This window comes from Onychostruthus taczanowskii, unplaced genomic scaffold, assembly GCF_017590055.1.
Source record: "Onychostruthus taczanowskii isolate IOZ18803 unplaced genomic scaffold, ASM1759005v1 scaffold6, whole genome shotgun sequence".
Classification (NCBI taxonomy): domain Eukaryota; kingdom Metazoa; phylum Chordata; class Aves; order Passeriformes; family Passeridae; genus Onychostruthus; species Onychostruthus taczanowskii.
Window position 1 is genome coordinate 15,770,307 of NW_024503679.1, and position 24,383 is coordinate 15,794,689.

The 24,383-nt window shown below is 48.1% G+C and overlaps 2 protein-coding genes across 3 annotated transcripts in view; one reads left to right on the forward strand and one right to left on the reverse strand.

Annotated features, from left to right (window-relative positions):
* LRRK1 (leucine rich repeat kinase 1) overlaps window positions 1–2,837 on the forward strand; it is a 74,184-nt gene extending 71,347 nt beyond the window's left edge. For both annotated transcript variants that reach the window (XM_041418769.1, XM_041418768.1), the window contains exon 34: window positions 1,308–2,837. In XM_041418769.1, the coding sequence (XP_041274703.1) occupies window positions 1,308–1,485 (178 nt within the window). In that variant the 3' untranslated portion in view covers window positions 1,486–2,837. The remainder of the gene's footprint in view (window positions 1–1,307) is intronic.
* Window positions 2,838–7,943: 5,106 nt separating this feature from the next.
* The window catches only part of CHSY1 (chondroitin sulfate synthase 1), a 75,223-nt gene continuing 58,783 nt past the window's right edge, over window positions 7,944–24,383 (reverse strand). Inside the window, exon 3 of the mRNA XM_041418956.1 lies at window positions 7,944–11,433. Within this exon, the coding sequence (XP_041274890.1) occupies window positions 9,841–11,433 (1,593 nt within the window). The 3' untranslated portion in view covers window positions 7,944–9,840. The remainder of the gene's footprint in view (window positions 11,434–24,383) is intronic.

Consider the following 24,383-nt stretch of genomic DNA (forward strand, 5'->3'; position numbering starts at 1 on the left):
CCCTCTGCTCTGAGCTGAGTGTCTTTATCAGTTAGCTGGGAGGAGAGAATTCTCTTTATTGGTCACAGGTACTCTTAGGTTGGTTTTGCTAAACTCAGATTGAGTTCAGGCAAAGTGATGCCACATCTCACACCTGTCCTGCCCTGCTCCCTGGCTGGACCAGGCACCATGGCCATTGACCCTCCCTGTTTGAGCAGCAGGATAAAGAGCAGAGGGGAGGAATGGGAAGGGGCTGCTCAAATGGCAGAGCAGAGCAGGGAGGGGGCTTTGTAGGGGCAGTTTGTAATAAAAACCAGCTTCCAAGGACAGTCCTGTGGCCAGTGCTCCCAGCTGGGCACCCTTCTGGGGAAACACTTTGGGATCAGCCTTCCCCATCTGCTGTGGGAGTGGTAGAAGGAGCCCAGTGAGGGCTGGACTCCTGTCCCTTGGACTCTGCAAGGGAAAAGTGTCATTGTCTGCCCAGCCACCTCCCTCTGAGGTACCTGCAGGGCCAAGTTCCTTGGACCCTGCAAGGGAAAAAAAACCTCCCTCTGAGGTACCTGCAGGGCCAGCTTCAACAGAGACCATGAAGGGAAGGACGTACAACACGGACCACACGGATCCCTGAGCGCTGCCACAGCTGTGCCTGCTGCTCTGGGCTCAGGGCTCAGAGCCTGGGCTGACACAGGCAGGCTCCATCCCACTTCCATGCTGCCACAGCTGTGCCTGCTGCTCAGGGCTCAGAGCCTGGGCTGACACAGGCAGGCTCCATCCCACTTCCATGCTTTATTCCAGGCTCTCGGCAGCCTGTCAGCTTGTTATGATGGAGCTGTTCTGAAAATGCCCAGCTGGCAGCAGGAACAAGAGTCTGTGGATTTAGCAAATCAGGAGATTAGCAGCAACTTCAAATGCCATGGCAGACTTAAGCCCCCACCTGCATATTTAGGCACCTGAATCCCTTTAAAAACCTTTTCCCATGTCACTGAGCTGCTTGGTTTTGCTATGACACAGTTTCTGATCCCTCTCTTTGTTACATTCTCCTTGCTGAAGGATTTGCAGCTTATAAAAAGCCTGTGTAGCTGGAAGAGAAGCTCATGAGCCAGTGCTGCGCTCGCAGAGCTGCCCTTCCCTGTAATGCCCTTCCCTGTAATGCCCTTCCCTATAACATCCTTCCCTGTAAATGCCCCCCCTGTATGCCCTCCCTGTAATGCCTTCCCTGTAATGCCCTTCCCTGTAATGCCCTTCCCTATAACATCCTTCCCTGTAATGCCTTCCCTGTAGCATCCTTCCCTGTAATTCCCTTCCCTGCTCTCTGCTCCCTTCCCCAGGACGCTGGTGGACGCGGCTCTCGTGGCGAAGGACACGGTGGTGTGCTGCTTTGAGAATGACAACATGGAGCGGTGCCTGGCTGTCTGGAGGGGCTGGAGTGCCAGAGACTTTGACATTTTCTACCAGGCCTACGAGGAGCTGGGCAGGCTGGAGACCTGCATGCGCAAGAGGAGGTAGTGCCCGTGGCGCTGCGGCCGGCACAGCGGGAGCGTCCTGGGCTCGGAGACACGGCCCCCACCAGGGCTCATGGGGGGGCTGTGTGTCTGGTTTGCTGCTAGAGAGCACCGTGGGGTTCCCAGAGCCCCACCAGGGCTTTTGGGGAATGAAGAAGCCACTGGGACAGGGCTGGGAGCTGGGCCAGCTCTCGGCTCCCTGCTCCATCACACGCTCCCCTGCACTGTTGAGAGCAAAGGTGGCTGCAGTTCTGCTCGTCCCCCAATTTCCAGTTTGTTCTTCCTCGTTTTGAATTCCTTCCTCACCTTCAGCATGCCCTGGCTGCTGCTGCTGCTGCTGTTGTGTGTGTCAGCCAGGAGAGCTCCGTGGGCTCTGCCCTGGGTGTCTGAGCACGTTCCAGTCCCGGCTGCCTGCTGGCCGGCAGCGTGGGCACCGTGGGCTGATTCACCCTGTTCCCAGGAGGAATGCATCTGCTGGAAACCCTGCACTGTGGGGCAGCTTCCCACCCCCCTGCAACTCCTTTACTTAGGGTGTGTGTCCTGCTTCAGGTGTAGTTCTTGTGTAGAGGCACCCTGGTGTAGGAACCAGGGAGAAGCTGTGGCTGGCCACTGCATTTCTGGTTCCTAAAAGCTGTAGTGGTGCAGTGTTGCTGTGAGGGAGCCCAAAACAACCTGCCAGGAACGCTGCACCAGGAGTGAGGGAGCTGGCTCATGGCACTGCTGCCTTGTCAATGGAGCTGATGGAAAACAAAGCCACTGTGGGTGTGCCAGATATTCCTGATGGAAAAGAAGGGAGCCCCTGACCAGAAAGGTTTATAAGCTGTCTCTGCTCCACTCCTGTTTCTCTTGGGAAATGCACTCTGGAGCAGCAGGAACACAATAAGCTCAGTTTGCCTGTGTATCTGTGCAGCTTCTGCCCACCACAGCTTGTATTTTACCTTCATTAGTGGCCTGGGATGCTGTATTGGCTCTAAATCCAATTGCACTTAATTACCCCAAGCATGTACAGCAGTGTAAAAAGTGCCCCCAGCTAAGCACCCTGTATAAAGATGTACAGTTTGAATTTTGGACCTTTCTTTTATTTTTTTTTCTTATCCCAAGAATCTCGTGTGAGCATCGGCAAGGCTGGCCAAGGCCGAACGGGCAGGTTAACCCTCTGGTTCACATTTCTGTTGCAGGCTGCTAAAATATCCTTCTTCACAAACAGAATGTATCTTAAAATAAACTGATTCCTTCCCAGGATGACACTGCATTGGTGGTTTTTATTGGAAACCCAACTGGCACTGGGTGTTTGGGTGTTGCAGCATGGTTCAAGTGCTGGTTGTGATGAGCAGAGCTGGAATCAGGGCTGTGAGTAGAGACTGTCTCTATTGCTGGCCTTGCCTGGGACTGTCACCCTGTGCCTCTCCAGCAGCTCATGATCAGGTATGGCAGCACCAAAAATTTCCCTCCCTTGCCAGGACACACTCTCTGCCTTTGTCTCAGGGCTGGGGTGAGGTCTCATGGTCACCTTTTCCAGCTGCCAGATTCCTTAGACTTGCAGGAACTCTTCCTTTGATACCTGAAGCCCCAACAGGAGCTATAAAGGGGCTCATTCTTTCATTCAGCCTTGCAGGTTTCCTTTGAGGAAACGCCCTGTGCAACAACCACAGCAGTTCCTTATTGTCCCTCTTGACCAGAACACCTTGGGTGCTGTGCTGCATGGGGGAGGCTGGAGCATCTCCCAAACCTTTGGTGGGCCCTGGCCAAGGCCTGGACACAGAAGGGCCTTTGTTCTGCTGGACACTGCTCTGTGCTGCTCAGCACCCTTCCCGACACACCGAGACATCCCTGCTCCTTGCCAGGTGGGTCAGGGGGCTCAGCTGGGGAGGGAAGAGAAGGGGATGGCACCTGGGTTTCATGGGACCTGTGAGAGATGCTGCAGTGGTGGGTGTGTGTCCCAAAACCTCCTGGGAGCAGGGGGTTGGTTCCCAAAAGCAGCTGAGAGCCTTAGTGTTGCTACCCTGGAATAAGAACAAAATCCCCCTCTTCAGCAGACCTGAAAACCTCATTAGCACAAAGCTCCATTAAGTGAGCACTGCACGTGCTGCAGGAATGATTCCCTGGGGGCAGAAATAAACAGACATTAAAAACAAAATTAAAACAACTCCCACCAGTTCAAACAGTTTGAGATTTCAGTGCTCCTTTCCTTCTCTCTCACTATCAAAGTCTGTTATCCTGATGGCAGGGACAGGTGAGGGGCATCAGGAATCCTGGAGGAAGGGATGGGGTCACAGCCAAAGGCAGGAAAAGCCCCAGAGCCTGGGAACAAAGGGGCAGCATGAGCCCCAGGTGTGGCTCTGGGGGAGCTGCACCTATCACATCCTCACTTTTTTATTTCAGCTGATAAAAATAAGCCCAGGCAGGGCCCTGGCAGGGGGTTATTCCTTCAGCTGGCTGAGGAGAGGCAAGAAAACATCCTTGGGCTCGGGGCTGGGGGGAAGTGGATGCTCTGGGATTGGATTAACCCCCAGCACCAGCAGTGGGAGGGCAGGGGGTCCCAGGGGTGTTATTTACTCATCAAGGAAGAAAAGAAAGATGAACAGGACCTGCCTGAAATTAACTGAGCCCAAAAGCCCCCCTAGCTTCACTCCCTCACTCAGCTGCCTCCTGAGAGCAGAGCCACACACATCCCTGGGCTTTTCCCTGGAGTGCTTCATGGTCCTTTACCTGCTGTAAGGATTATATTCAATTCCCAGTGGATACTGATTCCTATTCCTGGTTTGGGCTGTTTCTTTGCTGGCATCAGTGCTCCCTGGAGTCCTTTACCTGCTTTGAAAGGATTATATTCAATTCCCACGGGATACTGATTCCTATTCCTGGTTTGGGCTGTTTCTTTGCTGGCATCAGTGCAGAGTCATGGGATGAAGAACAGCTGTGCCCAGCATCCCAGTCTGGGGCATGGCCTGAATTTTTCTGGGGAGGATGCATGATGAAGGGGCAAATCACTGCCTGCATCCCATATCCTCATGCCCACTCAGGACATTTTGTGGCCCCAGCACTGTGGGTGCACAGCCAGCTCTCACCCTACCTCTCCACGTGCAGGAAATCAGGGAATGTAACAGCTCATTCTGCTGGGTGGGAGTGGGTGAACATTGACACAGCAGCTGGATGCTCCCATCCCACACAGCACCGAGGGCTCTGAGCTTCAGCACAAGGAAAAAGAAGGTGATTTCTAAGGGAGGTGGGGAAAGGGGCAGCGCTGGCTGCTTTGTATTCTGCTACTGAAAGGACAGAGGAAATGAGTTTTCTAAGCAAGCTTTAAAAGGACAGGAAATATCCTGGCTATTTTGGGCCTGTCCTCAGCTCACCCCTGGGATGGGAGCTGGGTTGGGCTTCAGGGGCTGAACCCAGGTGGAGCAGGGTGAGGATGGGGCTGGGGATGGAGATGGGAATGAGGGTGCAGATTGTGATGAAGATCAGGGTGAGGATGGGGCCAGGGATGGCGTTGGGGATGGGGATGAAAATGAGGAGAAGGATGGGACAAGGAATGGGGTTGGGGATAAGAATGGTGCCAGGGATTGGGCTGGGGCTGGGCTCAGCTGGGATAGGTGCTCAGCACTGGGGGAATCACTGCCAAGTGATGCTGGCAGGGGGCAGAGGGACAGAGACACCCCCAGCCCATGAGTGGGGCATCCACAGGTTCAGGTTTCCCAGGGCCATTATTGTCCTGCCCAGCACTCAGAGCCATCCTGGCACAGCAAACAGCCTTTATCTGCCCCACATCCCAGCCTGTTTGCACTGGGAGTTTGTTTTATCACAGAACCACTTCAAACTCTGCCCCTTTTGGGAGCCCTTAGGTGAAAAGTCAGTAAAACACAAAGGTGGTGTTACTCTTTTGTCTTCTTTTTCTAAAAGGTGGAGCAGGACCCTGGCAAAGTCCTCTTGACACCCCAAACAGGGGGGGACCCACATTTCCAAGAGACTCCAGCCCAGCCTGCTGGGAATGTTGGAGCCAATTTGGGTCAATTAAAGTTGAGGTTTTTATTGAATTAAAGTGTGAAAGTAAATACAGCCAGCCCAGTATTTGGGCTGGTTTTTTTTTTTTTAATGTTAATTTAATTTTTTTCACCCCACTCATAAAAGTGATTTAGAAGGTGGTAGGGATTCCTGGGCTGGGGGAGATCTGGGAGATGGTTCTGGAGCTTGGAAAGGACATGGACACGTTCCTGACACCTGGGAAAGTGTCAGCAGCAGTTCGGACGTGAGGAATAAAAGTGCTTCTGGCAGCAGCAGCCAGGTAAAATCCAGGAAAACAGTTGGAAAGGATTCCTCATGGGATGCACTGCCTCGGCTGGGGAGCCCAGCTTGTCTCCAAGGCTGCCTAAGCCCGGAAGGAGGTAGTTTTTGAGCTCCAGCTGGGATCAAACCCTTGAATTGTGCTCTGGTCAGCACAGTAACTCACACTGGCAGAGTCCACTGGGCACAGAACCATTCCTTAAAGCAGGTCCCACGTGGGCAGTGTCCCACCAGCCCAGGATCACCAAGGCCAGAGCTGAGGAGGAGCCCAGTGGGGCCTGGACCTTCTCCCCATTTTTAATGCCTCTGCAAGATTTTCTTTCCAAAAATCTCCCGACTGCGGCTGGCTGTGCAAGCAGAGTATTTTTAGCAAGTATTCATGTGAAACAGCTCAGGATAATAATTTGCAATGTAAAGTTAGAGGCTGCCACAAAAGCTCAGAGTAAGCAGATTTGGGTCAGCGGGACTTTGTGCTGATTGTGCTGAAAGGAACCATCCAGGCAGGTCCAGGGGAGCACGAGGGGCTGGAGCTGGGCACTGAGTTTTCCGGGAATAAACCCCCCCTGTGCCCACAGGACCAAAACCTGAAATCCTTCCATGGGCTGTGACTCTGCAAAGTCACAGATAAATAATGTCACATGTACAGTCACATCCAGCATGACGGTCACCAGGAGAACCCACTGCCTGTCTGGACTCACATCTTCCCCCAATCTCCCTTGGCCTCTTTTTGCCATCATTGATCCTTGAGCAGGAGGGAAAAGATTTTAGGAAACAGTGTTAATAAATCCAGCTCCTCTCCCAGGGGCGAGCAGAGAAGGTCAAGGGTTTAACACCATGTGCCCAGGGGCTGCAAAGCTCAGTTTGGGTGGGAATTTTACTGCTGTGAGGATGCCACAGCATCCAACCCAGGTTACCTGCACCAGAACAATGAGGGGAAAGAAGTGTCACACATTTTTAATTGTTTTAATAAAGAACAGAAGCATATCTGCAGATGGGACATGACTGGGCACCACATCCTTCATTTTCAGGATGACACCATCTCATTTTCTCACACCTCTGTGGCCCAGAGGAAAACTCTCCATGATTTCCCTGCTTCCTGAGGGTGAAGGAAACTTCTGTTGGAAGCAAACAACCAGAGTAAATTCAGGATGCAATGTCCCAGCCCCAGAAGGGATTTTTGTCAAGGCTGGGATAGCACCTACCAGCTGATGATTTCCACTTCTGTCCAGCTCCTTACAAGTGGGGCAGCAAATGCCACTTACTTTAGTATAAAATGGGTTTTATGTGTTTAGACTTTATCATAAAGGGTTATAATTAAAATTTCACTTTAAAATTGACTACTTTTAAACTGTGAGTCTATAAAATACATGATCAATTGCGATGTGAGGCCTTGAGGCTTGTGCTTGCAAGCTTGGTGCAAAACTCACTTTTAATAGAGATTTGGTAACAGAATTAGAACTGCAGCAATTGGGAAAAAAACCCCAATACCACATGGTGCTGTTCTCAAAATGGCTTTTTCCAGTTACATTCTGCTTTTACCAGCTGTTACAGACTAAAAAAAGTCCTACATAATCATAAATGTTAATAAATACAGTACAAGTACAGGCTTTTTCCCCCATTTTGCTGCCATTCTTTGGGGTTCATGTTCTTTAAGCTCTTTTCTGTACCACAAATACAAGTTGTTTGGGGGTTTTTTTCCCCTTTCCCTTGGGTGAAAATCTGCAATCCCTAAGATTCTTGCTTTGGGGCTTAATTTTGTCCTCACACCAACACCAAACAACTCCTAGAGCTATTAAAAAATAAGTGCTCAAACCACTTTTAATAATTATTTTTACTGTGTTTTGAACACACAAAGCATTAGGGCACCATGCAGCCTTGTCACTGCATGCATTTGAAATGTACACTTATGGGTGTTTTCAGGCAGCAGAAGTAATTTTAACATTTTCATGAGGAAAAAGTCAAAACCAGGGAATGGCAGAGCTCATCAGCACCAGCTCCTGATGAATGGGTTTGTTCTGCCTTCCCTCTGCCCTGCACTGGGCTCATCCCAGGCCACAACACAACACAGAGGTCAAAACCCTTCAGAAGAGAGAGATCCTTTCAGCTGGACTTGCTTCCCCAAGTGTGTGACTCTGTGCCTCTGCTGGGTGGAACGACACGGACTGACGACGTGAGCAGCTCCGATTGCAAATAAAAAAATCTTTATTGCATCTTAGAAGCAAGTCTTAAAAAAAAAAAGAAAGAAAGAAAGAAAGAAATAAAGGAAAAAAAAAAAAAGGAGAGGAGGAAAAGAAAAATTTTCCATGCACCTACGTCCTTGGGACTGTCACCAGAAAATGATGAACATTGTAAGACACAGACTCTATGCTAGTTGCAGTTCATACTCCATACACGTGTAAACAATGGTTATTTCTTCCACTGGAATAGCAATTGCACTGTAAGATCCCTTCAAACATGGCAACAACCACCAAAGCCTTGGGTTTTCTCCATTCCTTCACTTGCCTTCCAAAGAGCAGGCAAAGTGGAACTGAGGGCAATGGGATGAAATGGGGCTGGAGGACATGATAGAAAAATATATTGTTCGCTGGTTTTTATTTTTTGTTTCTGCTGAGCAGGATATTTACAGGTACCCAGGTCCCAAGAGATCATCTGCTTCAATGACAATGTCCAGTCACTGTCTAAGTCTCAGTGTACAGGGTTCCCTATCTGGCTTTAAGGCACTTTATTTAGTGTATTTTCTCTTACCTTGCTAGGTGTTAACTCATAGGGATCACACTTTCCTTGTGTTCAGCCTCCTCATCCCCAGTTCCTCTTAGAATACCAAAAAAATTTCTAAACTCACTGAAGTCATTCCAAAAATGTTAAAGAAATTTTGGGGGGAGAGAAAAAAAAAGATTCATGAAAAAATATTTTAGAAAGTAATCTTTGGAGATCATTTACTGTAAGTATGATGTACACTACCTTATCAGTGAGAAGATGCAATACATTCCTAATATATATATATATATTTACACACGCATATATATATATATAAAATATTAAAATGACTAACAGATATTCAAGGAAAGGTCAAGAACCTAAAACAATGGATATTAAATAAATTAACGGTCTAGCAGATACAGGAAAAAAAAAAAATCCCAAAACAAAACTAGCAATCCAATGTAATAATTGTTCCCAGTACCACCACGCGGCCGAAGGAAATCGATGCGCTCGGGCGCGGGACACTCGGTGCAGAGGAGTTTTCCAGGTTCTCCTCGGGGATCTTGGATTGTTCATTGTGTGCTGTGGTTTGGCTGCCAGAGATTCCCCTTTTCCCAGCCCCTGGTGGCGTGGCTCAGCCTCTGGGGGTGGCTGAGGACAGAACACAGAACCCACCACGGATTCCCCCAACGTTCCGTCCGCTCACGGACCAAACACCAAACGCAATTCCCACAGGGACCAAGCGGATCACGGCTTGTGCTTACCTCCTCCCCTCGCCCGCCCATCCTAAGTGGAGGTGTGTTTTTAAACTGAAATAATCAGCTATTAGGGAAAAACAAAAACCCCTCCTGCCGTCACCGCCCTTTCTCACCGCCACAGCCACTCGGATTTTCTAACGCAATTTGAGAATTAATGGCTAATCCTGACCCAAAGGAGCAGAATCTTTGCATGGTAGCAGTCACACCGAAAACATTTAGACACAGCGTTTTGTCACTTGGCTTTGCACGCTCGGGTCCACATTTACAGAATCCCAGCCATGAAGACGGCAACGGAAACGGTAGGAAAGAATCTTTTGTTCATAAGGAAATTCTAACTCAAGTCAGATTTCCGCTGATCAGATAACTCTTAAACAATTTTTTTTTCTTTTTTTTTTTTTTTTGTTTGAAGGCAAATATTGATCACAGTTTTGTTCAAAACCAAAAACACAACAACAAAAAAACCCAAGGGCCTTGTTCTTCTCAAAACGAGCGCTTTGTAAGAAAACAACGATGATTTCTAAAATATATCCTGTGTGGTCTTTTAAAAGTGAATTATCAAAAAACATTTTCCCAAAAATAAATTAGATAATTAAAAAAAAAGTCTTTTCCAGCATAGCTGGACATTAGGCTGTCCTCACTGAGCCATTAGTATTGCTGCTTTTCCCAAAACTTGGGTCGTTTTTTTCAAACCATATTTCAGCCAGCTGTTGTGTGGACCCATAAGTTGAAGCTTTGGACCCCAAGCACATTTTATATTGTTTTGGATCAAGATTAGGGTCACAAAAAACAGGGTGATGCACATGGACCACTCCAATTTCTTGGCTTCTGAAAGTTTTTAAGCCAGCTTGAATGACTTTGTTAAATAGATCTACGTCTTCAAGGCCCCAACCTTGGATGGAGACATCAAAGCCACCCGCTCGAAGAAGGTCACCTTTGTAAATACAGGTGATACCAAAGCCATAGTTCCTCCAGAAACCTGTTTTCTGAGTGAAGGCAAAATGATTGTCACTAGGAACCTTTCCACTATAAACAATCTTTGGATCATACTGGCTAAAAATGATGGGAAAATATACTTGCTGACCCAAAACTGTGTTGGCTCTACACCGCTGGAGGAATTCTGTGGTAAACACTAAGTCAACATCACAGAAGAAAAGTAAAGACTCGTTCTGGAACTGAGAAGATCCGACTTCCAGAGCCAGTGCCCTTGAGAACTCCCCCGACACCGGCAGAACCTGCATGTCAGCCTTGGGGTATTTGGAGTGGTAATCTCTCATCAGCTCGATCTGCTTCGCCTTGTCAGGGTTGGAGTTGGAATTGAACAGCAGGACAACCAGCTTGACGTTCTGGTTGGGAATGAGGCACGTCTTTTCAAAATTCCCCATGAACCTTGCAAACATGTCGAACCGTCCGGAGAGAGGGATCAGGATGTTGATCTTCTTGTCTTTGAGCTCCTTCCTTTCTGCTTTGGACCTGCTGAGCTGGAAGGGGACAAACATCTTCAGCGAGTTGGAGAGGAAGGACAAGGACCCAGAGTCCTGGTTGATTTTGCTGGCCAGCTCTTTGGCGTCCATCTCCTCGTGCTCCATGAACTGGATCTTGCTGAAGGTCTGCTGCAGGTACGCGTGCCTCCTCACAGGGACCGTCATCTTCTTCCCCTTGTGCTTCTTGTAGAGAAGCAGCAGGTCCAGCACGTACTCTGCTCCGTACATGGGGTTCACCCTGCGGTACCCATACTGTATTTCCTTGAAATCAATGATCCTCCCCCGCGTCTTGGCGTTGGCGTTGATCATTTCCATGACCTGCATGACGATGTCGTCCAACGCCTCGCGCTGGGACGAGTCCATCCCTCTGCGAGGCGGCTGCCCGTCGGCGCCCGAGTACAAATACTTCCCTGTGAGAAACTCCCACTCCAGGATCTCCTCCCGGTGGCGGGGCTGGAACCGCATGAAGGAGGGCGGCATGCCCAGCTGCAGGTCCTCCTTGTGGATCTCGGTGTTGCTGTACTTGCTCATGAGCACGATCTCGCGGTGCAGCTGCACGGTGCGGTGGCGCAGCTCGGCGATCTTGCGGCTCAGCATGTAGCTGTGCAGCCTGTACTGGTACGGGGGGTTCTTGTTGGGGTGCAGAGTTATGGCTCGGTGTATTTTGCTGTTCCTCAGGTCACGGATGTAGCCTTTTTTGTTCTTCTCGTAATTCTCGTAGAACAGCTGCTGCATCTAGGGGAGAGAGAGAGAGGAGAAGTCAGAGTCTCGGCAGAGCTGACCCTGTGAAAGTTTGCCCACACAACCCCGCTGGGAGAGAATTCCCCCTCGCTCACAGGGCTTTCTCAATAAGCTGTTCTTGGGTTTAGCCACAGGTTGTAGCAATACCAGCTGCTATTCAAGGAAATTAAGAGGATTATTCATTGTGAACTGGTGAAAGAAACATCTATCATGGATTTGGGATTACTACAGCCCATTCTAGAGGTATCACCGGCAGCCAAACAATTCTGCAGTAAGTCCATTGTAAGCTCATTTCTTCACAACAACACACTATCACCAGGAAAATAACACCGTGAAGTGTTCACTACAAAACTCTCATTATTCATTTGTTTCCCATTGTTTTCATATTAATAATAAAGAAGAATAAAAAGGCATGCCATGTACATACTAAGCAAATGTGACAACACTATTTCCATTATATCCAAATGCCATTTAAGCATTAAAAATCCAGGTTTAGGCACTAAAAATGCAGGTTGCTGAATGTTTTAGTCAAGATGACAAATATGTTACCTCAAGTGCTGCAATGCAAAGCTACAGCTGTCATTTTAAAATGTCAATGGACAGTAAAGTGGACCTGAGATTTCTAGAGTTCCAGAAGTCAGGTAATACAGGATGCATGCATACACCACAATAAAAACATCCTTAACGTGGCATTTGCTATTTCAAAACAAGAAGATAGTGAGCTGAGATTAGATTCACAAGCCTTAGGAAAGCAGACAAACCAGCTTTACAGTTCTCAGTAGCTCAGGCAGTAGCTGATATCATGCAAGGCAAACCAGGATGATAATGTGGAAAATAAACTGAAAATAAAACTTTGAGACCAAAGGTATAGACAGGCTTAGATGACGGAAATTTAAAAAGACCATGGGCAGATTGTATGTCACAGCACAAATGTCATCAACCTGCCAGAGCAGACACAGCACCCTCATTCAATATGGGATCCAATCTCTGTTACTGGCAGTGGAATCTGCCACAGGAAACACGGCAATAAAGCTTGTGTAAAAGGGCTCCACAGGTCAGCAAAGAGCCAAACTCAGAAAAAGAACCAGGAAGAAGGTCTCAAATATGATGGCAATCAAACAGAGCACTGAAAAGAAAATCACCAGCACAGAAACCTTCCTTTAACCAGCTGCTCAGAGCCAGCACAAGTCCTGTTTTATTAGGCCGTTGGTTGCATTTTTCCCATTATTGTGGACAGACACTGAATCTCAGGGATAAACCCACACCTGGATTTAATTGCTGCTATCTCAACAAGCCAGCTGTGTGCATGCTGGAACCTGACATTCGGCGCATCGCCGCCGATAGCACGGAGCAGGCTGAGCCTGCTGGGAGCGGGGATTTGAACCTGAGCAAACGTAAATCACCGCAAAGCAGCGAGGCGGGGATTTCAGCAGCACTGAGAGAGAAAGGACGTTTATTTCGTGGGTCACCACCAGTCCCCCACCCCCTTCTCCTTCAAGTTCACCTTCTTCCCGCTCTCCCCAAGTGATCCCTGCTGCGTGCACGCTGTCTGGGAGCAATCCAGGCCAGAGGATGGATGGATGTGCACAGCAACGCAGCCAAAGGAGAACATCTTGGCCATGGCCCCTTGGCAGGCCTCGGATGAGCTGCCTGTCGAGATGTATAATATCCCTTTAGAAGTCATGCAAGATTTAAAAGAGCGCTACGGGCAGAGGTTAGCTGGTCTAATCCCACGTCCAGCAGAGTTATCCAAACTGAATGAACCTCATGCTTTCCCAAGAAACATTTTTTCCACTCGCCTAAAAGACTGCTCTTCATTTGCATCCCTGTATTGTTTCCTCTACTAATAAAGCTTTATGTTTTGGGTCACTTTGAACCTGGCTGTTGCTGTGAAGGGCTTTAGGAGACCTTCAATCACACCCACTTGGGGTCAGTCCTGTGAGCACCATTTATTGCAGTGGAGAGCTCTCACGGGAAGAACAGGATCAGTCCAACACTGCAGGACCCACTTATTTTACTGACAACACTGATCTATCCTCTAACACTGCAGACATGTAAAACTACAAGTATTAAATGCATATGGTAACCAATTTCACTGACATTTTAACAACAACTATAGGCAGAGGCTTTTCCAGGAGTCCTGTGACATCAGATAAAAATTCTTAAATCACATCATTAGGCCGCCGTTATTTAAAGGAAAATTGACAATAGGATTTAATTTCAAGTCTTGTTTTGAATTTATAAGACAACAGAATCAAGACCACGCAGCCTGAATGCATTTACTCCAAAATTGCTATCTAGGGCATTCTGAAGAGGAAACCATGACAAGCAGAAAGGCTTTCAGATTACACAACAAAGTTTTAATAGAATACTGATGGGTAGGAAAATGTTATGAAACTTCCCAATGGAAGTAAAGATAGTAACCCCTAGCAAATGGCACAAATTAAAATTAAGAAGGGTATTTTAAAGCTCTGGCTTGCCACTCAGGAGTTACAACCTCTTAGGTACACTGGTTTCCTTCTAATACTCCTTCCTGCCCTTTCCCTAAACTAGCTTGCTTCAAAAACTGAAAATAAAACGTATCTCAGCAAGCCTTTAGTGGGGCTCCAACACAAAGCAATTTACAACTGAAACATCTATTACCATCCACCTTGTTCCAGCCAAGAAGGTGACACTGCCCGAGCCAACCCTGCGCTGCAGCTAATGAGAAGCACACAGCAGCCAGGCTTTTATTTAATCCCATTTTTCAGGAGAGTGCTTTGCAAGGCACGTTCCATGTTTTTTCCTATGGAGTCTCCCCCTCTCCTCCCCAGTGTGCCCCTGTCCCCTGGCATTCAGCAGGCTGCAGCAGGCACGAGGTGTGCCAGGATCCTGCAGCTCTGATCCCCCTCGGTTCCTCCAAGGTTCCCCAACCAGCAGGAACACAAAGAAGGGTATTGGAAGGGGTTAAACAACTCCCTACAGAGAGCACAAAAAGTTATAAACTATTTCTTCACAGTGGCACCAAGTGCTGCACACAAAGTCCAAGTGCCCAGCGGAGCAGTTTAACCCTTCTCAGGCCGAGGTGCTGGCAGACACTGGAGCCAGTGCCACCGAGGGGCTGCGAGGCCGCAGGGCTTTGTCCCAAAAACCAGCCCCACGTGGATTCTGCTTGCTCACCCACACCCACAAACTTGAAGGAAATGAGCAGCTCCCTCCAGGCTGTTTGACAGCTCCACCAACACTGATTTGCCCAAATCAGTAAGGCTCCCCAGCACTGGGTTCAATCACTAAAAAGGGCAATGCCCACCTATCACAAATCACTGCTAATACCATTTCTTACCATATTTGGGTCCAAACCACTGTGCTAAATATCACCAATTAGCACATGCTGGCTTTTGACTCCACGTGACACTGGACAGCCATAAGAAGATACAAAATCATCATTAACTCTTGTGTACATCACCAATAGGTGGGTGGAAGAAGGCCATAGAGAAGGGAATACCTGTGATTTATTTGCTCCTCCCAGTCATCAAACACACACAGGGGGAGTGACACAAGCCCAGGACATGCACGTCTCCCACAGACATTACGTGCCAAATTCCCCATGCCTGTTACCAGAGTCTTGAGAGCTGAACTCTTGCAAACTCTTCTTCTAGTGAAACAGGTTTCTCTATGATTCTTTTTTTTTTTTAAAAAAGAACCTTTCATGGATATTAATTTTGCAATGATTATATTCTAAGCATGCTTTATTCTAGTGCAGAGCACTGAGAGCATAGGGATACAAAGAAGAGCTACTCTTTATTGACCACTATTTACTCTAGACCTGTTGAAGCCTTAAAAACCCTAATGTTCCCCAAACCATTAGAGACTGAATGTTTAAACTGTGGTACAGCTGTTGTGGGCACTGCTGGCTCATATCCAAAAGACCAACTGAAAGGAGAGAGTGTTATGTTCTTCGTTTTAAATGAAGAAGTCTTTTGCAGGCCAAAAAAAAGTGTACTGGAGAAAATGGACTTTAAAAATAAGACCAGTTTATGCAGAAACTGGCCTGCAGCCATGGATTAGCCCCCGAGGGCTTTCTCTCACAGCTCCAGATTGTGCTAGCAGAGCCCAGCAAACACAGCCCCACCAGCCTCAGGAACAGCAACCACGGATAAGACACGTTCTATGGCAGGTTTCGGAATGCCCAAGGTGGGCTTCAGTACAAAGCCCAGCTAATTAAAAGCCCGAATGATAGTTAATGTCACCTAGCTCAGAGCACCTCTGTCAGGAGGAGATGAGGATGTGGGTCCCACTGTGGAGCTGTTCTCCTGCAGGAGCAATGCAGGTGCTGGGACAGCCCCCACCCTGCCCCACAGCTCTGCAGACAAACCCAGGCAGGATGCTCAGCTCCATCTCCTCCTTCCAAAAATGTGACACAGCTGGCGGCAGGGGGCAGCTCCTGTTGCTGGCTGAAGTGAGATTAAAGTCCTGCTACCACATCCCAGGGAACTGCACTAGCATCATTTTGGCACTTTGCACTGATTAACCACATCAGTTCTCCAGTTTTCTGGTTTATACATCACCAATGCAGCTCAACTGATGAAAAATTTTGCCAAGGGAAAGGAGCAGCAGGATTTTGTCCCTTCCCTCTGCTGGAGGGGAAGACTGTAGGGATCTCCTGTATACAAGTCTGTGTATTCAGGGTTCTTTCTGTTTAAATCCTGATGCTTTACATCCCACAGCTAAACACTGACATGACTGAAGCCACTCCTTCAGACAGAGCTATTATGGTGGAGACAAACACAGGGAAGTAATGGATAAACACTCACTTCCAGTGAACTTAGCCACTCGTCCATGGCTTTAAGCTCCCCAGTTGCCACTACAGGAAAGGATGCAGGAAACACCACTCAGTGCTGGGAGATCAGGCTTCCCTCTCTGCTGGCACGTGAAGCCCTGAGCTCTGGAGCACGACTGAATGATGTGATTCTTCAGACAAGTCACTTCTCACACAAATTTCATCATGTACTGCTGGTTCACGTTTGCTTTGTTTCACAAAGAGAGGCAAGAAAATCATCCTGAGCAGTCAGTACTCAAAATTTCCATGGCTGAGGTAGCAGAGGCAGATCCAGCTGGGACCTCTGGGTGCAGTAAGCTCTGAAGCAAGAAGTTTATTCTGCACAACACAAATGCCTCTTCTTATATGATCCTAAGAAGAACAGTGCTGGTCTCACTTGAGAGCCCTGCAGTGCCTCCTGCACTGCTCTCCTCTCCAAAGTATTCCAGAAAGGAAGCCAAGAACTCAGGCAAGTTTCAAGCACAGCAAACTCAAGGTCATTGAATTCCCAAGGAATCTGTGAATTAGGAGAGCTGCTGCTGGAGTTCAAGCTTTTGTGAACCATACCAAGTAGCTGTTTAATTAAACAACTGTTTTTATCCCAATCCTTTCTTGTTTAAGCAAGCAGAAGAGCTTAAAAATTACTTATTCATTTACAGTTTCTCAAACCAAGTAGCCTTTAAAGTATTTCCAGCTTGGCAAAGGAAAGAAGAAAACCTGCAAAAATGAATGGGTCTTCAAGACTGGCATCGAGTACCTCACCTCTGACCCTGAGCTCCACAACCTCATTACCCAAAACCTACACGTGGGAGCCGTCCAAGGCACTTGGGAACTGAGATCCTCCAGCCAGGAAGCAGAGAACTTCCCTCCTCCTGGCCCTGCATTAAACTGAGCTTCATCCTCCTGGTCTAAATGAGGATACAGAAACCAGATAAAACAGAATGCGCCAGTGAGGATATTTAGATTTAGCAGTGTAAACCTTAGGAGAGCTGGATGTGATTGCGAGGTTTTAGTCCAAAAGGTTCTGATTTGACAGAAACAAAAACAAGTAAAATACCACTAAACATTAACAAATGTTCTACACTGCAGCTATTGAAGAAACAGAACATCGTAGGTGCAAATGACTAACTGTCATTGGGATTGCCTGAGAAAGTGTAATCAAAAGTTGCTCCTAACATAATTTCCAAATTACGAGTCCTGGGGCAAACTGCTGCTCCTCACAAGGCTCGCCCTTGCTCAAGTCAAGGCTCTGACCCATGGGGCAAATGATTCAGCTCTCCAGCCTCTGTCCCAGATCCAAACAAAACCAGGATACAGTGACTCCCTGCTGATTGCTCATTTAAAGGCCAGACTCAGGGATGATGCCAGATTACTTGCCCACTGAATCTGCTGCATCTCAGCATTGCTTTTCCTTGTTGTCAACTCCACACTTTTACTCCACAGTACAGGCAGAGCACAAGAAAACTTGTTTTTCATTATGCATTTCAACAGGCCCATGAAAGCCAGAGCCACAGCCTTGGAAGTCTGTATCTGCTCTTTCTCATGCAAAGTGTTAAGATTCCAGAGGAGCAGCACATGACCCTTGAAGGGGAGTTTCTTGGAGATGACGAGCAGAAAGCTTCTGACACCCTGGCCAATATATTTTGGATGCTAAAAACAGAGTTAGAGGGATGCAGTCTCCTCTGAACACAGACTACAGAAGAGAAGACCTCTTCTGGACTGCTGTGTGATTTTCCACCATGTGTTTTCAAGAAGCAGTAATGTAATAATTTAGAAATACTTTTGTCCATGGAATTCAAAGATTCCTATTTGGGAGCTACTTTCCACATCCAGTGGTTTTGTAGGAGCTGCGAGCCACGATGGATGAGGAGCCTTTTTGGTCCACTTGGCAAGGCTAGCAAAAGCTGCTGCTTGAAGGGGATTGGAGAAGAAACCCTCTGCTTGGAGAAAATTTCAGCTGCAGCCCAGGCAGCCACCCACCACCTCAGCATCAGCCCAGCACCAGAAATCCAAGCTGGAGCAGCACAGCCTCTGTGCCAGATTGGATGGGGACAGCAGTGATCCTGCCTCACACAGCACCCCAGACCTCTGCCAGCACCAGATCCTGCAAGAGGCCCAGGGGAAGCACTGGCTCCAGTGGGTCTGTCTGCAGGATCCCTCCCTGCCAGCCCTGCCCACGTGTGCCCACCAGCACAGCCTTCTGCTGCTGCAGGATGTCCCAGGAACGTCCACATCAGAGCAGGCACAGGGAGACAATGTCACAGAACAGCACTGAAGGACAGGGCTGAGGCAGTCAGCACAAAGCTCTGAATCTCTCTTGAGCCTTCACAGGAGATTACTGTGAATTTAATTAGGCAAAGATTCAGCCTCACAATAGCTGCAGTTCTTCCCTGCGTGTAAAAAGGTGGGGGTGTATTTTAAAAAACAGATTCATTTGCAAGACATTCATCACTTCCAGCTTAAGCAGAACCATTTTGGATGAGGAGAGCCACAGCCCCTTTTTCATGGCAACAGACCATGCTTGCTGTTTCTGATCCCTTGAGAAGATTTGTGTCAGGAATACACCTTTTGGAAAGGGGCAGGAAGGAAGCTGGGAATGCTGAATTAAATCCCCAAGACAAGGCCAACTGCTCAACTGCCTGTGTCAAAGCTGCAGCCCTCAGACCTGCAGTGCCAGATCAGCCTCAGAGAGAGAGAGCATCTTCCATAACTTCATTTATAAACCCATCTGCATTATGCTTTCCTAAAAACTGATGGTAAAAGCACTTCTCTGCCAGTCACATCAGTATCAGCTGATGAAAACTGACCGAAAACTGGGAAATATAACATTTCTAACTCCTCTGCTGGTGGACCCTCCTCCCAGACGCCACAAAAGCCACTCCACGGGTGCTGCTGTGCTGTGCCTCTGCCAGGCGAGCAGCTGGAAGAAGGGATGCTGCTCAGGAGGACCTCTTGAAACCTTAGCCCCTTCCAAATTGCTGATGGCCTGTCCCTAGGAGGTGGCAGCTGCACACCACTTGAAGCTGGTGGGGTTATCTGAAACACAGAACCAGCCAGCATTGAAGTAACACTCTGAGGGCTCTCTGTGTCCACTTGGTCCTGGTGGACCAACGAGACTCCGCTCGTGTCTCACCGGTGTCACCTGGTTTGCAACAGCACAAAGGACGAGGGGATGGTGAACCACTGTGCATGGCACAGCCATCTCTCTTCCAGGCTTGGATTTCAGTGAGTGCTCCCATGGTGCTCTCTAGCTGCTTTTTCCAGGGTCATGCTGAGATACCATGGCTGGCCGCTGCTGAAGGCTGCTCCGCTGTGAGCTGGCAGCACGAGGCAGTGCTGGGTTTCCTGCCCAGGTCTGCTGTCAGCAGTAATCACAGTCACAGAAATCACTGAATATTCTGAGCTGGAAGGGACCCAGAGGTATCATTGAGTCCAACTCCTAAATGAATGGTCCATACTGGGATGACCACGACCTTGGTGCTATTAGCATCATGCTCAACCAGCTGAGCTCATCTCAGTACACCCCTCCCTGGCATCCAGCAACGATGCCAGGAGCTCAAATTAAGCTGGATTTAAAAGAAATCTCCTTTTACTCCTGTTGGAAGCAAACTAGATAGAACAAGCTATGCAGTTCCCCACAGATCTCCCACAGAACCAGTGCCCAGTACAACATTTGTGACACAGGCAGAGGGTTTCACTCCTCTTCCACCCTCCTGCAAGCTCAGAGCAGTTCATCTTCAATCTGGTTTTTCAGCCAGAGCCACCATTTCTGGAGCTGGTTTGAAGACTGCCTGCAAGGGCCTGGACTCAATCACCAGCTTGTTTCACACGGGGAGCAGCGCAGGGTGACAGCTTCCAGGGCTCACCAAAGCTGCACAGCATTGTTCTCAAGTGTCTATATGAAACGCGTGCACTTTTTTTTTTTTCCCCCAAAGAATTGTTTAGCAATTGCTCCGAGGAGGGGAGGAAAATAAAGTCACAAACCCTTTTTTTTATGTGGAGAAGCCACATGTTTCAGTCAGGCCACGAGGATCCACAGCTGAGCCCTGGCCTGGGGATAGCAGAGCTTTAGGAGGCTGTGACGGTAACAAGCAGTAACGCAGCTGCTGCAGAAAGAATTTCCACAGCGAGATGATGATTGCACAAGGGTTCCTCTAGTGCTTGTACCATTACCACGCACGACTTACAGCCTTCCTGCTCTTCTGTGCTGAGTTCAAAAACAAAATCTGCCCTTTGTCTCACCACTGGAAAACATATGTACATCGTGCAGCGGAGACGTGGCACTGGCTGCCAAAACCACTGAGAAGGTCTCTGCCTCAAACAGCTCTGCCACCTAAAATAAGTGCAATACACGCAGTTTGGTTATAAAAGATACAGCTCAATAAGGGATCAGCAGGCAAGGTCTGCCCATTCAGAGGGCTGATAAATCTCTCAAGAATTTGCCTTTCATGCCCTGTAACCCAAAAGCACCATAAACTGTGCATTAATAGCTCTAACTCCAAAGGTCACCTATTTTTATTGCTTGCTTTGCTGAAGCACGAGGGATAATATATTTTAAATAAGTCACTTTTTAGGAGAAAGCAGTGACTTACTAATTACTCATTTAGAAAGGGTTGGCAGGGTGGGTGCAGATTCAACACCCTGGAAAGAAAAATGGTGAGAGAAGGGAAAAGGGGTGAGAGAAGGGAAAAAGGTTATGAAAGAAGGAAAAAGCACTGCTGCACATGCACAGGTCTAGGACCAACTCGTTGCTCTGGAGTTTTACATACGCTCAGAACTAGAAGGAAGGCAACATCTTTCTAGGCAGCCACAGTTTTTATTGTCCTCCTGTCAGTGGAACAACTTTCTCATTATTAAAACAAGCTGTCAGGCAGACTGGCATTTCCCTCCTCGCCGTGTCCAAGTCAGCCCATTCGTTCAAATATGGTTAAAGATTTCACACAGGGTTGCTGGCTAACTGTATATGGTCTGAGGTTTTCTGGAAGTTTGCTGTCTGGCACAGCTTGGACAAGGAACAAGCAGCATTACTCTGCAGCACTCTGTAACCAAGTGCCTCTTGCATTACACACAGTCTGTCAGTGCCAGGGGTTCACCTCCACAAGGGTGTTTAAGCCTTGGATGTTCACCATCCATCATCCAGCTCTGACAAAAGGAGTATTCAACTACTCCCTTTGTAATGCTCTAAATTAAAACAGGAGATGCAGATGCTGATAAATGCAATTATGCTGAATGTAAATGCATTAGAAATGGAAAGGGAAAAAAACCAGTCTCAAATACTCACACAGCTTGGGGAAGGATTTGCTGATCACAAAACACAAGTTAACTCTCTTGAATATTAGCCACACATACAAAGAGTTTTTGGGTCTTTCTAGGGTCTTCTTTGCTTCCAACCTGGAGCACACTTTGTTCTCTGGCTGCAGCCAAGCTGGCAGAGGTGCAGTTTTGGTAGAGCAGACCTGGCTCCAAAACTTGTGCCCATTGCCTGCAGCCACCATGGCTTGGTCCCTCCATCCCTCCAGCTGCCAGCCTGCAGCCTACAAGTCTCAGCTTGCACCCAGCTGCTGCTTCCTTTCCCTCTCCCTTGGCCACTGCAGCCTTTCTAGATTTGGAAACCAAGCAGCTTGGAGGAATTTCTCATTTTCATTAGTGACTTTCCCATACTCCACTGACATTTTTCCACTCATCTGGGAGACAGCGGAAATGGGAGATCTCCTGGGTGGGTTTGCCTGTTGGGTCAAGGTCCTGCTGCTTCAAGCAACCTCACGTGTGCTCAACAGAGAAAGGCAGGGAGGGAGGAAAACCCATTGCTGAGAATGCAGAAGGAGCTTTAGCCAACAGATGGAGAAGGCCAGTGGAGTTTGCAGCTCCCTTCAGCAGACAGCAATGCCTTGTCTTCTTATGACCCATTTTCAGTTGCTGATCGAGGACATTTCAGGGATTTGACTCATGAATAGCAAATTACTTCTGCTGGCTTTGCCAAAAAGCCTTCTCCTTGCTGCAGGAAGCCTGGGCTGCTTTGAAGTAGCTCCTGAACCAAGACAATTTACAGCCTGACAGCTTAAAGCTGCATTGAAACGGGCCCTGGTGTCCTGGGGGTGTCATAAATCACCGCGGCTCAGGGGCAGGCAGGGCAGGGTGCATGGATGGGGACTGTGTTCTTCTGCTGTGCCACAAAGGCATGGCCACGAGGGAGCCAGAGCCCTTCAATGGGGCTTTCAGAGGGACACACAGCACTACTTTCTGCTGCCTTCCCTCAGTACTCTTCCGAGATATACTTGTGTCATCTGAACTGCAGGTTGTTCCCGAGTTCAGTGTGGTTTTGAGCTGAGCTAATCCGGGCTCTGCCGTGCACCCCGTGAGCAAATAGGTGCTCCCAACTCCTAGCCAAGAGCAGGCTTGGAAACCTCTACTGAGAGCAAGCTTTTGGGAACAACTCAGCTGGTGGCAGAGGATCCATGGCAGACTCAGTCCTGGGGGCTGCACCTTGTGTCAGGAAACCACATGGGCACTGACACCCATTATTTGAGTCTTGAAAGAGCTGCATGCTCAGCACAGCTCATCTGGCACGGCCCAGAGGCACCCCCAGAGCTCTGGGTGGGAGGACAGCTCTCACTCTGCTCAAGGACATCTGTCAGGGACGTCCTCCACAGCCACAACCCGAGCTGGGATGCCCAGTCCAGCAGCACTTTTCTCTAAAGCCTACAGAGAGAGCTTTGCATGGATTCTCACCCCCATTTCATGGCTGTTTAGCCCATCCCCATTTGGGGTTTTCCCATCCCAGAGCCAGGGAATGTCACGCAGGCTGCAGGACCGTGCTCCTCATCAAGCCCTGCCTTTGCCTTGTCTTGATGTGAATGCCAAAGTCAAATATAATCCACCCACCCAAACCAGATGTTAGAAACCTGTCTGTCTCTCTTCAGCTGTCCTCTGAGGTCTGGCCTCCTGTCAAATGCCTGAGGCGAGAGTTTTCTTTTTTATTTTTAAGGCAATGATAATATGTTCAAAGGCTCTTTCTTCTGTTTGGAGAGAGCAAATCTACACCTGGTCCAGAAGTGCTTCAATACACAACCAGCAACTAACAAATCTCTGCCTCTGAGAGAAGTTTGGCCACTTGACTTTCAAAATAGTTGTTTCCTCCCTTCACAGAAATTTTAACAGCTAATTCAGTAGTGCCACAGGAACAGAGGCACAAATCGAGCCAAATCTGTTCAGTGTGCCACCTTTTTGTTCAGCAAACTGTCAAAAGAGAACTTTTATTTTCCCCTCTGGAACAGCAGATCTTCTTTCTCCAGATCTTTAAGCCAGAAGAATACAGAGATGATCTCCTGGACATTTGTTTTCCATGGAACCAGTGCATTGCTGGGTATTTCTCACAGATAAAAAAGGAGAGGAGCAAAGACAGAAGGAGAGTAGAAGGGAGAAGGACAGATCAGACCAGAAGGAGAAAGTCTGCAGCACCCTTGCGTTGTCTCATAGTACTTCTTAAGCAAGAACCTCCTTTTGGGTACTTTATGTCCTAAAAAAACCCCAACACGTACCAGGAGTCTGTGTTGCGCAAAGATGAGAGATGAAAAGCATTATGCTGACCTTAAAAATGTAGCTCAGGGGCCTGATGCATCTCAGACTGTTTAGTATTAGCATTAGCCAGAAAAGCACCGAAAAATGCATTGCAGGATATTGGAGAAATCTATATCCGGATATTAAAACTAGTATTGAGTAAACTGTGAGGAGTGACTATCACAATATGGTCAGACCACAAACTTAACAAAGCCTAGGGAATAAAGCACTGTGACTAATGTGAAGCACATTAAAAGAAATCACATACAAACCCCACTAAATCCATCAACTCCCAAGGACACTTCTTTGCCTCATTTCGAAGGGGTGAGGACACAAACACACGAGATTTACACAACATGTTGTACTGCTCACTGCCTTAATGCTGATTTCCAACCAAAGTACTGCCTGTTCTTGAGGACTGGGATTTCACACTTGGAGGATTTCTAAGAAAGAGGTTTTATGGCTGGGACTGAAGTGACGTGGCCAGAACATGAGGACTCAGCAGAGTCAGTGCCTGCCTGACCATGCCTCCCCACCACAGCAGCACTGTCCCCTGGCAGCAGGGATTAGTGTCCAGGTTCTGGGACCC